The sequence below is a fragment of the Lepisma saccharinum genome, chromosome 17 (genome assembly GCF_977018435.1).
Source record: "Lepisma saccharinum chromosome 17, izLepSacc3.1, whole genome shotgun sequence".
Taxonomy (NCBI): Eukaryota; Metazoa; Arthropoda; class Insecta; order Zygentoma; family Lepismatidae; genus Lepisma; species Lepisma saccharinum.
In genome coordinates this window covers 22,427,717-22,442,610 of record NC_139245.1, presented here as the reverse complement: position 1 = coordinate 22,442,610, position 14,894 = coordinate 22,427,717, and the positions used below count along the sequence as shown (strand labels likewise).

Here is a 14,894-nt window from a genome sequence, read left to right as displayed (position 1 = left end):
GTCAACATGCCTTCTAAACACCTTGAAAACAAATACTTGAAGGAGTTGTTAGGCTTCACGTTTACCAATGAAAGTGTAGAGGTTTGTTAATCCAACTGTCCAATATTTATGACGCACGCAAGTTTGGCAGAGAGTAACATATTTACTTAATTGCTTTACAAACTGAGGCTAAACCTTGTTTAACTAATCTTGGTAAATTGTAATCCTTTCTTTGTTGGAGCAATATTGTTTGGTTTGTTGTTTTTTTAATGCGAGGCGAATCTGTGAGATAAACTTTTAACACAGTTTGAGTTTGTTTCTTGCTACGTCTGTTTTGTACTCACTTTGTAAATCTACAAGCTCCCGGCTGAATATGAAATTTGGGGCCTGAAGTGATATGAAAATGCATATGTTTATCTGAAAAACATTTAGACGAATGCTCAAACCAAAGACAGTCAAGGCAGCAGAGTGATGCATTCATCTGGCAGAAACTTCGGGTAATAATTTTATTATTTCTAATTTATAGATAATTAGTTGCACATAACATGCTCTAATATCATAACACTGACCGATTGTAGTCTAACTTGTAAAATGAGCTGCAAAAGAACAATGTTGACAATAGTGACAAGAGAATTCGGCCAACTTTTAATGCTGAGCAGAGATTCTAATAATGTTTTTGCAGCTCACAAATATTTATTCTGCTTAGAGGAATTATTTCCCTCGTCTAGTGTGTGTGTGTGTGTGTGTGTGTGTGTGTGTGTGAGTAGGTAAGGATTCGATGTTCGCATTAAAATAAGTATTGGAACAAATAATTCGGAGATAGGGAAGAGTGCCAGATATTGAAGAAGGCCCCGGTCTCTGATGAACTGCAGATGAGAACTGAAGAATTCTAAACCTTCTGCTTCCCCTTGGCTGGATGCATTACCGAGCTTTTTCAAAGCTGTGATTTTCATTGAATAATTTAAGAAAGAATCATACGGTAATCTAGAATTGTACAACGAAAGGTTGTTTTCGTTCAGGAAAAAGTGCCATTGTATTTTGTCTTTGTTACAGCTTCTATGTGGTGAAATCATAAAATGTCCCAAATGGCTGGGGTCTTGCCTCATGGTTTATTGCTAGCGTCGTGCGGATGGGCCACATACATGATGTACCAACAGAGCTGGACTCACCTCTATGCAGCTCCATGGTTTCTGACTGCCACAGCCGCGTCTCTGCTCGGAGTTATTAGAAACAGTAAGTAATGTTCACACCATTATATTCAAGCACAGTATAGACGGCTTGAAGCAATTCTCGACTGGGGGAAAGGGCGTTCGGAATGGTTTTTGTTTTTTATTGTGCGTTATGTTATGTCGCTTCTCTACCTCCTTAGGCAAATAGCAAAAATGAGGATAAATTTAAATTATTACATAGACTCGTAGTATAGGAAGAAAACTACCGGATTTTTCAACATGTTGTCTTCCCTTGTGGAAATTTCCGCCACCTCGTCAAGCATGAGAATTTTTAAAATAAGTCCATCTTATGCTCAGATAGACTAATCGGTACTGGGCCTACTGTTTAAAGTCAGATCAGCAACATTGTGTAATGTGCCTCCACCAGGGATCAAACTCTGTATCCTTTTATAACAGGGCAACATCGTTATCACTGTGCCATCGGGTAGGCCCTAACGAAGTTCCTGTAAATGTGAAACTAAGAACAAATAACAAAAGTTCGTGTATTGAATTTGCTCTTCGTTTGAGATTTTATTTCCAGCAAAGGCAGAGATGTCTTGAATAATTACAGAAGTTGCGCATGTTTCTCTATCGCTTGTGAGATGTTACGAGGGTCACTATTTATATTTTGAGCCTAACAATGAAAAAAACAGGAATTTGGCATTGAAAACTGCTTTATTGTTTTTCGAAGTATTCTCCTTTATGGTCAATACACTTTTGCATTCGTTCGAACCATTTGTCAAAGCAGTTTTTCCAATCTTCTTGAGACACCTCCATAATATGGTTTTTGAACGCATCAACGGCGTCTTCCGCCGACGAAAATCGTTGTCCACGCAATTTATTCTTGACATTTGGGAACAAGAAGAAGTCATTGGGTGCCAAATCAGGACTGTACGGCGGATGACACATCAATTCGATTTTTTGACTGTTCATAAAGTCGGTTGTTAGACGAGATGTGTGACAGCTGGCATTGTCTTGATGAAGAATGATTCGACGGCGTTTGTTTGTTTTCCGTATTTGACCGAAGACCTCTGGCAAACAAATTGTTGTGTATCATTCAGAGTTGACCGTTCTACGTTCCTCTAAAGGCACAGTTGCCACATGACCAGTTTTCACGAAAAAACAGGCGACCATTTGTTTCGATGTGCTTCGAGCGCGAACAACTTTTGTTGGATTGGGTTCATCTTGAAACACCCATACAGTCGACTGCTGTTTACGTTCCGGCTCATATTCATATATCCATGATTCGTCACCTGTTACAATCTTATATACGTCTTTTGAAGCACCACCATTGTATTTATTGAGCATTTGTTTGCACCAATTGACGCGAGCGTCTTTTTGAGTTTTTGTCAAATTGTGTGGGATCCAACGAGAACATACCTTTCTCACAGCTAAATGGTCATGTAATATTTTATATATGCTGGTGGAACTAATGCCCATGGTTGGCTCAATCTCACAGTATGTCACATGACGATCTTGCAGTATTACGTTTTGCACAGCATCAATGTTTTCTTGAACAACAACTGATTTTGGACGACCTTCGCGAATCTCGTCGGTGAGTGAATGGCGGCCACGATTAAATTCGTTATACCAGTGTTTCACAGTGGCAAAGGATGGGACTTCATCGTCAAATGTGGAAGTAAGTTGATCGATGCACCCTTGTCTTGATAATCCACGTCGAAAATCTTAAAAAATCATCGCACAAAAATGTTCACGAGTTAATTCCATTTTATTGTTGTCTCGCAATCTCCAAGGCAACATAAACAACACAAATGAAGCTATTGACAAAACATTTGAAGTACGTTATGGTCAATAATGCCAGACGATTCCGTGCAAACGTCAAATCGCGCCTAACTTCAACCAGTGTTGCCAAGGCTCAAAATATAAATAGTGGCCCTCGTACAGCTTTAAAATATTATTTTAAATGTGAGAGTATTTTTATGTGTTATTACTATGAATTGAGTTATAATTTCTGATAAGCTTATATAGTTCATGGTTGATGCTAAAGTTACGATACTATGCAATACAGAACAGGATGAAATATTTTCTACACGCTGAGAATTCAATATTCAAATTTCTTCGTTACATATAAAAATTAATTTCTAAGTATCCTAACTGAAACTTGAAAAGTCATTAGTTAAATATTGAAAATAACAATAACAGAAAATTATGAAGTTGTAGTTTTAACATCAATTGAGTATGTGTAATGTGTGCGACAATTGAATCGAAAACATGCTCACTAAAACCAGTTACTACAAGATAACAGTCAACAGGATCTTACGCAAGTGAACTGTCAAAGTGAACAATACTCATGCGTCCAGGACATCTGTTTGGGATGCTGAGATAACAATTGAGTAAAGTATGTTTTTGTAGATACGTAGGCAAGCAAAAATCCATGGCAGTATAGATGAAAGACAATTATGCACAATTCAATCAGTTAAAGATATGACTTGCATGGTGAAGTATTTAGATTTTACGGAGATATGTATTCGACATTAGTTGTTTTCTTGACCAAGTACAGTTTTCTTCCATTCTTTCTTTGTCTTTTTTTTTTTTTTAATTTAACGTGCTACGACACCAGGGATCCCATGTTCAAATCTTGGTGAGATGTAACTGTGTCACTGTGTTCCTCCCTTGACCCTATCATTTGTTCACCATTCATTACTAGTGTCACGATTATCCTGTAGAAATAGAGAAGTGACGTGAAAAAGTTAGAGTAGTTTGTTTCTACTTCCACGTTATTCACGGGTAGGCTAATCGGGACTGAACAGGATCCAAACCACTATTTGTCTCCAGTCGGGTACGAATCCAAGACCTCTTGATTACAAGGCGACGACGTTACTACTATACGCCATCGAGTAGGAGGTGGAAATAAACTGACTGGAAAGGAAGTAAGAAAAGCGAAGTTAGCTGAATTAGATAGTTTTAGAACCACAGTAAAAACTATGCTAATTAAAGTTCCTCGCTCTTAGAAATGGTGTCGGCTTAAAATATAATCTAAGGTGGAACTCACTTACTTTACATGATGATTGTGTTGATGTTATTTTATACAAGTTTAAGAGTTAGGGATTGTGTAAAATTGATGTTCACACACACAAATATGGTACTTCTGTCAGGTGAGTCAAATGAATTCCTTATCAGACAAATTAGAGCAAATCTGGTACGGAACAAGTTATTCGTGAAGTTCTTGGTTTCCTGACAGACAAACCTTAATGGTTTTCATGTGGTTTCCTTTGTCAATCAAGATGAATGCTCCGCGTTCTTTGTTTCCTGCCGGAAGTATTTGAATAATTTCAACAAATCCAACGATGTGGTGGACATTTTAGAATGGAATTGGAAAGAAGTGAAACTGTTTGATCCCTGTGTTATTTTTCTGCTCTCAAACTTAACTTCCATGGAGTGCTTTATTTCTATACGTCTAGTTTTCAAGTGTTTTGAAGTGTATTATAACAGAAAATAAAAAATGCTTTCTTCGCTCAGGTCTTGGAAAGTAACAAGTTACACAGCAACAATTGCTTGGTTGAAAATTAATCGGTTGTCCATTTCGCAACTCAGCGTCGCTGCCGATTTCACAACATTGATTTCCTTAGAAACGTATTCCCAACTTTAACATCGGCCATTCTCGTAACAAATTACATGCAAGCAATAGATGATACTCACTTTGTCGATTCTCTTCATACATTTATATATATTTCTGTCTGCCTCTATTTTGTGTGTGTGTCTTTCCATCCCTTTTCCTCTCTGAGTGTATTTCTCTCTCTCTCTTTCTCTCTCTCTCTCTCTCTCTCATTCCAACATAAAATTGTAAACCTTCGTAAAGTACACTACCGAAACAATCAATTAAGCACTGATGTCTGTAAAACGAATCGTATTAAAGCGTGGATATCTCAATTTAGCATCCAACATAGCGAAAAACTGCTTTTTAGATCTAGTGATGCAGTACTCTAGGCTACTTCCAGAGAAATTCCACTACAGTTGTGACAAAAATAAATAAGTTACAGTGGCGCATTTAAAAAAAATAATCGCGTTACAGTTGCTCAAATAGTAAGTTCTACTAGTGACGCATTACTTGCAAACGCTGATTTGGCTTTACTAACGCAATAGGAGCAAATGTGTTCGACGATTCAAGAAATAATCCTTGAAGAAGACATAAATTTGCACACGAGAAACATGTGAAAAATTAGGATGTCTGAAACATTTGTAGCAACGGACTCTCGGGGGAAATGAAGACTTGGAAGACAACATACTCCACGCTCAATGCTCTTGTCATCTGCTCTCCACAGTTCGCTTGCAGGGTCCTATTGTCTGCGACCGTTCTTGAGCATGACTTCGGTTCGATTGGTCGACGAATGACTCCGTGTTAAAATTTGGACCAATGACACTGCCTCTTTCCTTCAATAGTTTCAGGGTACCTCACACTGATAGACTGGGAAGACAATCTCTTCTGGTTGAACGGTCTAAGTGCGACGCCGCTCCTCGCTGGACAGTTCTGCATGCAGCACGGCATCGAGGAGTTTGTGTGGGCCGCCGTCGTCACAGCAGCCCTACCCATCCTCGCCATGAGTTCGTCCGAGTTCCGAACCAGGAGAAACGACCTGAATCCCCTTATTTTAGGACTGAGTGCCATGTTCCTGGGAGTAGCCAGTGCGATGCACGTTCACGTTTGGGGCCTCGCTGCCACGGCCACCATCTTCTTTAACTATTTCGTGGGGCCTCAGATCGCGCGGCAGTTGGGTATTCGCCCAGATGACCTCTTGGTGATTGGGCTGTGCGTCACTTCGTATGTGTTTTTTCGCGCACTTGAGATGCCTGTATCGGTACCACTTCCGTCGACGACGACACCTGGAAGTAAGGACCTGTAAGATCTATATAGACCTGGATTAGGAAAGCAACTGCATGGCGCGTGCACCTGATGAGTATGCTTGAAACAGAATATTATATTGTCTTTTCATTTATTTTGAAATGTTTCAACATGTGTTGGTCCTGTGTGATTGTTTCTGTGTAATAAAATGTATTTCTTGAGTGATGATTGGTAGCTTGTTTTTCTTCTCGCCTAAAATGTATAAACATTTCTCAGAAACTAGCACTAGTGCTCTTAAAACCACTCATGTCGAATACATAATTTCGTAAAACTTTGAAGCATACCAGTTTGAAAGCTTCCAGAATCTCAACTATAACGACCCTTTTCCCAATAATGAATTCGCAGGGATTTTCTTAATGTACCTTTATATTGTTCACAAAAAAACACACAACCCAACCAGAAGCAATCTTGGCAGTAGACCTATATTTCTTTCTTCATTAAATCACGAGTTATATGAATTTATCACTTCAGTTGCTTATAAAACAATTGAAGCCAGCTCGATAGCTGCAGTGCGTTGAGCACCCGACTCACGATCTCGCCAACGAAAGTTTCGGATTCGAGTCTCCGCCTGAGAAGGGGTTGAATTCTTTGCGTTTGTTCCTTCGCCAATTTCGTCTAATCACCATTCATCATGATCGTTTGCACGATTAATTTAAATAAGTCAAAAATGGAATGATATACAAAACACGGTTTCATTTGTGGACTTTTGCCTAATTTTTCGTTGCTTTTTGCCACTTTCGGCTAATTGCAACGATAAGGATTGGTGAAGTTGAAGAGACACTGACTCACAAACGCACCGAATTATATTTATGTAAAATATATGCTTATATTCTACATTGTTAAAAGTATGAACATTCATTATTGCTAATAATATAAAAGTACATGCCCGCCATTGACCATTAATTACAACAAATATTGTGTTTAATGTGTTACATTATCAGATGTGATGTACAACCATTCTATTTTTTCACAGTAACGGATCGTTATAACTGGAACGATGTGGAGAAGAAGTGTTGCTGGGCGAACGAAGCTCTAGGCATTCCTCTTTTCGTTGCTCAAGTTTGTCTGACGTTGGGCATTGCTGAAGCATCGTATGTTTGCTTCGCCTTAGCAGCGTATGCGGTCTTCGTGGAGTTTTCTGACAACAGCAACGACTGGAGAGAGGAAATTCTCCTGGCAAATATACTTCTTTTGGGATTAGTGACAGCTAAGGCAAATAACACCATCGGATTGGCTGCAACGACAAGTATAGTGTTCAACTATTTCTTGGGACCCCCACTAGCAAGAGAGCGAAGACTGGATATAGAAAACCTTTTTCTCGTAGGTTCGGCAGTGTCCGCTTATCTGTTTATAAGAACCCTTAGTGGGTAAAAAACTAACAACGCCATTCAATTTTATCTGCAGTCATTGCGGGTTTTTTAACATTTGTAAGCACTCTTTATACATGTCCTTCCTAATAAATGTACTTCTTCACACTCCATTTATGAAAAACAACGGTAAACTCTTATAACATTTCGGGTTAATAAATTATATTTCATTAGATGTGGTTTTGAAGATAGTACCTTTTAAAAATTACTAATAATAACAATATTTCCCATTGGGTAGCGTACTATAGCCAAGGTCAAGATTGTTGCTTGTCTTGCTCTACAAGAAGGCACGTATCCAGAAATACAACTTCGCGGGGGTCCGTACCAAGTGTCTCATGACAATGATAATAACAATATAAATGTTGAAATTAATATGTTCATGTAATTTATAGGCCTATTGATAATAATATGCAAATTAACAAATATTTTATTGTCATTATTGCATGAATAGGTAAAAAGACGGTACATCACGTATTCATTATCTAGCTTCCGTGTAGTTAAGATCGCCAAATTTGTGTAAAAACAACTGTCCTGGAAAGGAAATTAATGTAAAAAAAGATAAAGAATATTTATTGAATAACAAAAAATGTTATATCCACTTGATGTAAAATAAAGTTCTAATTAATATATTATGCACATTATTATAAGTAGTAGTGTGCATAAATCTCCTTAGGCACTGTCAATTTAAAGCTGTACGAACCCAATCTAATCCTTGCTATCCAGTAAGTTAGGTGGAAGTAAACAGCCCTCGATTAAACAAAAAATGCTAAACAAATATGTTTGGCTAATTTAAGTACTTGGTTCTCTGTAGCCCGCTAAATAATCCTTGTCTACAAGTTAAGAAAGCGCTACAATAAAGTTATATTGGGAAAAGTGTATTTGCAAATAAAATAAATAGTCTGGGAAAAAATCAGAAACCAATATGCACTCCATTTTTTATGTTGTGTTTCTAGTTTAATGAAGGAGACGAGGAAAATTTTAAAGAATAAAATGTCCTGCATATCAGCTGTTGTCTGTGTGTGGTCTTGCTAGTAATAATAAAATAACCCGTAATGCAACAGCTCGTTAGGACCGGGGCCTACCTATTGACTACCGGCCTCAAACCTACATGCCGAGGTGGGAGATATCCAACCGGTTACGGGGTGACGTGTGGTCCGCACGACGAACCCACAGTCGTTGTTGTAGGTTTTCATGGCCGGGTTACGCTACTCATTCGTAGCTTCCCAATTTCCTCACAATGGTGGGTGGCCTCTGGCCTGGCTACAGATCGAAATCTCAGGAGAAAAGTTGTTACGCTTCTCCCAGGAGGACCGCACGGTTACGGTGCGGGACGTGGTCTTGCTAGTGTGAAATCAAAATTGAAACCAACTTTATCAAAACAAACTAGCAACCAAGATTCGTAAGTAAACAAAACAAAATCAATATACAGATATACAAACTGTTCTGAATCCGCTCGTACTACACCAAAATTCGTAAAAATGAAATACCATAAAAATAAAATTAAAAATATCCCGTGTTAAAAATGTAAACATAAACATTGGTGAGGTCTTGCCCGGTCCCCATGGAACTTCCGGTTTAGGCCAGTCCCCGTTGTTGCCAGTGCAGATTCACCGGCATACGAAGTAAGAAATGAGCGTTTGTTTTCATCAGTTGTGCGACGATAGTCAAGAAAGGTATTTGTTAAAGTTCTACTATGAAGGACTGGACGTCTAGAATCCGTCGGATGGTCAACTGCAGAGCTGATTATTAAAATATATGACAAATATTCGAGAACTGTCTGCGTCCAGTTCGCAACCAACAATTTGAATCTCGCGTTGTCGAGTGAATTGTCCATCCCGTGCATGTGTAACAGCTACATAAACTTCTGGTATATAGATGTTTTGATGCCTGATGAGAAGTGGGTGAATTGGTTAAAAAAAATTATCCGATCTTACGTCCCGATTAAAATGACAGCCTTAAACAGTGGCGACGATTTAGGGGATAGTTGATCGGTCTCTTAATGCTAAGCCTTGTCTGCCAAGATAAAGTAAACTTTCCTTGCATCCCCCCCCCCCACCGGTTTTGAACCCAATTGACGCTACTGCCTTAAACATACAATTGTGAGGTTCTATCTATACCCCTTAAAAAGATGGAGTTCAGCCCCCCCCGAAAGGAATTCCTGGATACGTGCCTGAGATCAGACTAGGGATGGCCAGATCCGGATCCTGCCGGATACTTTCGAATCCGGATCCAGAACTTTCGGATCCGGATCCAGAATTTTCGGATCCAAATCCAAAACCACATCCCACCCACATGCCATCCCACATGCGCTTCTTTGGAAAGTAAGAATGTGCTTATAACATATTGTTACCTGCTAACATACATATATATATAATATACATACACACACATGTATATATATATATATATATATATATATATATATATATATATATATATATAGTGTGTGCGCGCGCGTGCGCGATTTGTAATTAATTAATACACTTACAAGGGAGGTCTAAGTCTCCCCCTCCGATTTCCATGAAACTTGGCAGGTGTATAGAGCCCCCCCCCCCTCAAATGTCAAGATGAGGAGAAATTGAAGTGAGGATCTGACCCCGAAACCACGTAAATATGGCATAGGACGAAACAGGGGGCATAGGGCCTCTCTATACACCTGTCAAATTTCATGGAAATCGGAGGGGAACACAGGGGTCAGATCCCCACTTCAATTTGTCCTCATCTTGACAATTGAGTGGGTTTTGCCCTGTAAAACTGTTTTTTAGCTGAAACAAAAAAAATCACGTATTTCTTCCTTTGGGCCCCACTATACACCTGCCAAGTTTCATGGAAATCGGATAGGGATACTGAGATAACCTCCTTTGTTAGTCTTACAGTTTGTAATTATATAACACTGCATATATTATAATCTTTCATTTTAAGTTGTAAAACTGTAACTGTAGAACAATTGTATAATTTTTGTATAACATTTCTATCTTGTTATATGTGTTAGAGGTTTCATCCTGGAATGGAATGTCTCACATTTATGTGTGTTTTCATTTCCAATACATTAGAATAATTATATATTCGTTTCAATGGCATTTACAAAATCACCTCTGACATTTTATGTTAAACAAGTAAGATTATTTTTGTGCACGAGTGTGTTAGCGGATGCGTAGCAAAGTATTTTAGGAACAACACTTGAAAAAAATTCTTGTAGGACTAACGAAAAATTTCTTTGTAATCGAAGATCATAATACCTTTTAAGGTGTGGTAATATTATAATGGGATTGAGATACGAAACTCTCGGATCCGTATCAAGATCCGAAACTTTTGGATCCGGATCCGTTTGGTCATCCCTAGATCAGACCACTTTGTATTGCACAGGTAACCGTGGAACCTAAAATAGGTTCTAACAAGCAAAATAGGTTTTTTAGGCACTATAAAACTTCATCAGTTGTTGCGTTTTTTAACGAAACGCTGACATAACTTATTATTTCTTGCATACCTGTGAAGGAAAAATAGGTTAAAAACCTAAAATCCGACGTCTACTCATAACTTTGTAGCTACTCAGTTTGTGGTGAGCGTATGCATAAAATGTCTACAGTTATGAATCCAGTATAGAAAGATTCAGTTACTCAACCAGTCGTTGCTTTGTTGCTGCACAATATAAAGAATTAAATTTGATAAATCATGAACTTTTATCACTAATTTTAATTTTACGTGTGGTATTTGAATGTAACTTCGCATCAAATATTTTCAAGATGGCTCTAAGCCTTTTTATATTCAAATAATAGCTGAAAAAAATTCTCAAATAGTTTACACCTGTTCCATGTTACTTCAAAGTGGTCCCAAAACTCAGTAGGATGTGGAGTCGAATTATCCCTTTGCCCTAAGGGTTCACAGCATATGGGTTAAATGTTACCATTAGTGTTGCCCACGGGACGAGACGGGACAGGCTTTTAAAAATTCGAGACGAGACGAGATTGATCATGTGTTCCGAGACAAACGAATATTTTCGAGGCGAGACAGCATTTCACAGCATTTCCACGAGACGAGACAGGCCAAAGTCTTGTCTCGTGGGCAACACTAGTTACCATGATTTGGGGGCATTTTGTGAAGTTCATTTTTCTTCCATATTGAAATTCTGTGGACATTTCCTTCTTTCCAGTGTGTTTCTATTTTAAGATCTACAGTGCTCGAAGTGGAAACTCATATAGCTGGTACGAGGGTCACTATTTATATTTTGAGCCTAACAATGAAAAAACAGGAATTTGGTATTGAAAACTGCTCTATTGTTTTTCGAAGTATTCTCCTTTATGGTCAATAGACTTTTGCATTCCTTCGAACCATTTGTCAAAGCAGTTTTTCCAATCTTCTTGAGACACCTCCATAACATGGTTTCTGAACGCATCAACGGCGTCTTCCTCCGACGAAAATCGTTGTCCACGCAATTTATTCTTGACATTCGGGAACAAGAAGAAGTCATTGGGTGCCAAATCAGGACTGTACGGCGGATGACACATCAATTCAATTTTTTGACTGTTCATAAAGTCGGTTGTTAGACGAGATGTGTGACAGCTGGCATTGTCTTGATGAAGAATGATCCGACGGCGTTTGTTTGTTTTCCGTATTGGACCGAAGACCTCTGGCAAACAAATTGTTGTGTACCATTCAGAGTTGACCGTTCTACGTTCCTCTAAAGGCACAGTTGCCACATGACCAGTTTTCCCGAAAAAAACAGGCGACCATTTGTTTCGATGTGCTTCGAGCGCGAACAACTTTTGTTGGATTGGGTTCATCTTGAAACACCCATACAGTCGACTGCTGTTTACGTTCCGGCGCATATGCATATATCCATGATTCGTCACCTGTTACAATCTTATAAGCGTCTTTTGAAGCACCACGATTGTATTTATTGAGCATTTGTTTGCACCGATTGACGCGAGCGTCTTTTTGAGTATTTGTCAAATTGTGTGGGATCCAACGAGAACATACCTTTTTCACAGCTAAATGATCATGTAATATTTTATATATGCCTATGGTTGCCTCAATCTCACAGTATGTCACATGACGATCTTGCAGTATTAGGTTTTGCACAGCATCAATGTTTTCTTGAACAACAACTGATTTTGGACGACCTTCGCGAATCTCGTCGGTGAGCGAATGGCGGCCACGATTAAATTCGTTATACCAGCGTTTCACAGTGGCAAAGGATGGGGCTTCATCGCCAAATGTGGAAGTAACTTGATCGATGCACTCTTGTCTTGATAATCCACGTCGAAAATCGTAAAAAATCATCGCACGAAAATGTTCACGAGTTAATTCCATTTTATTGTTGTCTCGCAATCTCCAAGGCAACATAAACAACACAAATGAAGCTATTGACAAAACATTTGAAGTACGTTATGGTCAATAATGCCAGACGATTCCGTGCAAACGTCAAATCGCGCCTAACTTCAATCAGTGTTGCCAAGGCTCAAAATATAAATAGTGACCCTCGTATGCTTGGTCGAGGAGGGTCTTTGTGTAGATCAGCATGGAGACAATGAAGAAGTGGGGGATGCTTATGCAAATTATCCTAGCAGGAGTGGATGGTTAATGGAAATTTACATAACTGGGGGAAAAGTACACCTCTGCACTCCTTCTCCACACCCACAACTCCAGCACTGATGATCTATTAATATCAAAAGGTTTTTTTTTTTTTTCATGAAATATATCGAAAAGAATTGCTATTGTTGAAATTATTATTAATAATGTCCACTATTATTAAAATTGAAATCCTTTTCGGAATCCAGTCTTTCCGATTGACTTTCATTGAGTGACGAATTTTCAGTTAATGAAGTCCCATCACCGCCCTATTACCCATCTTTCAAAGCTGGAGTCCGCCATATTTCCTTCTACTAGTTACTATTAGTATTAGAAGGCTAATGTGAGGGGATTACTTTATATCATACATTTTAGTCCGATGAGAAGGTCCGGAAAAATGCAGATACCTCAAAAATTTTTAGATCCAATTTGTGCAATTGAAAACAATATTGATTTAATAGTGCGCAATTAATTTCCCTGGACGCCATGGCATTCTCTCTTTTGCAACGTTTTTTAGATCATTCGGCCCCAATGTCTGACTCCTGCCGCCCCTCTGAACTTGATGAAAACAAGAATTGCAGATAATGCGAACGAAACAAGCAAGAAAATTTTACAAAATGAATTTTTATTTGCATAAAATTTGAAATGGAAGAGGTAATTGCTCGCAATGATCCCCTGTCCCCCCTGTAGTTGAGTCACTGTATAGTGCAGACATATTTAAGCAATATATGTTTACTTAAGATACTTTAAGCTCACTGCCATTGTTAGTCAACCTTAATCTGCACAGTTGCTCGACTAACCTTGTGTTAATGCGAATACCACGCACCCTTCCCCCTTCCATCCAAACCGATTCTAAAGGCATAAGAGATAATGTTTTATTTCAATCCTATCGCCGCGATCACCCACAGGTAGGTAGAAAACCTATACATAATAACCAAAACTAAAAATCAATAACAAGTCAATCAAACGATAGCTTAAAGTGGGATCCGAACCACTATGTGCCTCCACGAGGTATCGAACCCGGGACTCCTTGATTACAAGGCGAAAACGTATTCACTGCGCAATCGAGAAGGCAATTATAAATATCTGATACATAAAAAAATATCAAATAAATTCCCGTATATGTATTTAATACTAATGTATTTTTACATATTTAGTAATTTACTTTTATATTTAATAACATTACAAATATTAATCATATAGGCTCTTTCTTCTCAGTTGCTTGGTAGAAAATTTGAAAAATTTCATGCACATACATAATATATATGTATAGTTTGTGTATGTCTGTGTAGACCACAATCTTCTTGCCCCCCCCAAAAAAACTCAATCTTCAATGATTTCGCGCCTGGTAGGGTATGTACCTGCCTGGCAAAGTCCTCATTCCGTAAATTCACGAACTGCATGAAATCAGAAAACGAAATATATTCCCCCCTCGTTTTCAGAAAACCTGTTTCACAACCCACCCCTGTCCTTTCTGTGGTAAAGGAAACTCCAGTGGGACAATGAATCTCCCCCCACCCCCCTATTTACTGCGAGCAGCAAAAGAAGACGGCCGCGCCATCTATTGGCCACCAACGGAACTGCAATTTCCAAGCGCAGCGAGGTTTAAATGTAGGGTAATCTTCTATACCCTAACTATTCTATGATACAAGTATCTCATGTACAGTTAACGGCAAATATAATGGTAGGCAAATTGTCAACCGCTATTTTCATTCCCATTTCATTTCTTTCCCGGTCCCGACTTTTTGGGATCCCGCACACACCTACCATTTTCTAATATTCGAAACATATCCTATTTATGTTCATTGTTGGATAACAAGTTCTGGATCAGTTCTAGACATGTAATAGACAACCAGAATTGTATGTATTTTGGATATCCAGTTTTGGACAAGATCTGGATATGTTTTGGAT

General features: G+C 38.6%; 1 protein-coding gene across 2 annotated transcripts; it reads left to right on the top strand.

The window, feature by feature from the left end:
* The first annotated feature begins 239 nt into the window (after positions 1-239).
* LOC146001223 (uncharacterized) lies at positions 240-8,223 on the top strand. 2 transcript variants are annotated; one of them, XM_083138522.1, is made up of 3 exons: positions 240-476; positions 1,033-1,212; positions 7,022-8,223. In XM_083138522.1, the coding sequence occupies exons 2-3, from the start codon at positions 1,056-1,058 to the stop codon at positions 7,417-7,419; spliced, it is 555 nt and encodes a 184-aa protein (XP_082994648.1). In that variant the 5' UTR covers positions 240-476; positions 1,033-1,055; the 3' UTR covers positions 7,420-8,223. The 2 variants fall into 2 exon arrangements, with proteins under 2 accessions (XP_082994648.1, XP_082994647.1); XM_083138521.1 differs by lacking the exon at positions 7,022-8,223 and adding an exon at positions 5,589-6,087.
* The last annotated feature ends 6,671 nt before the right edge of the window (positions 8,224-14,894 follow it).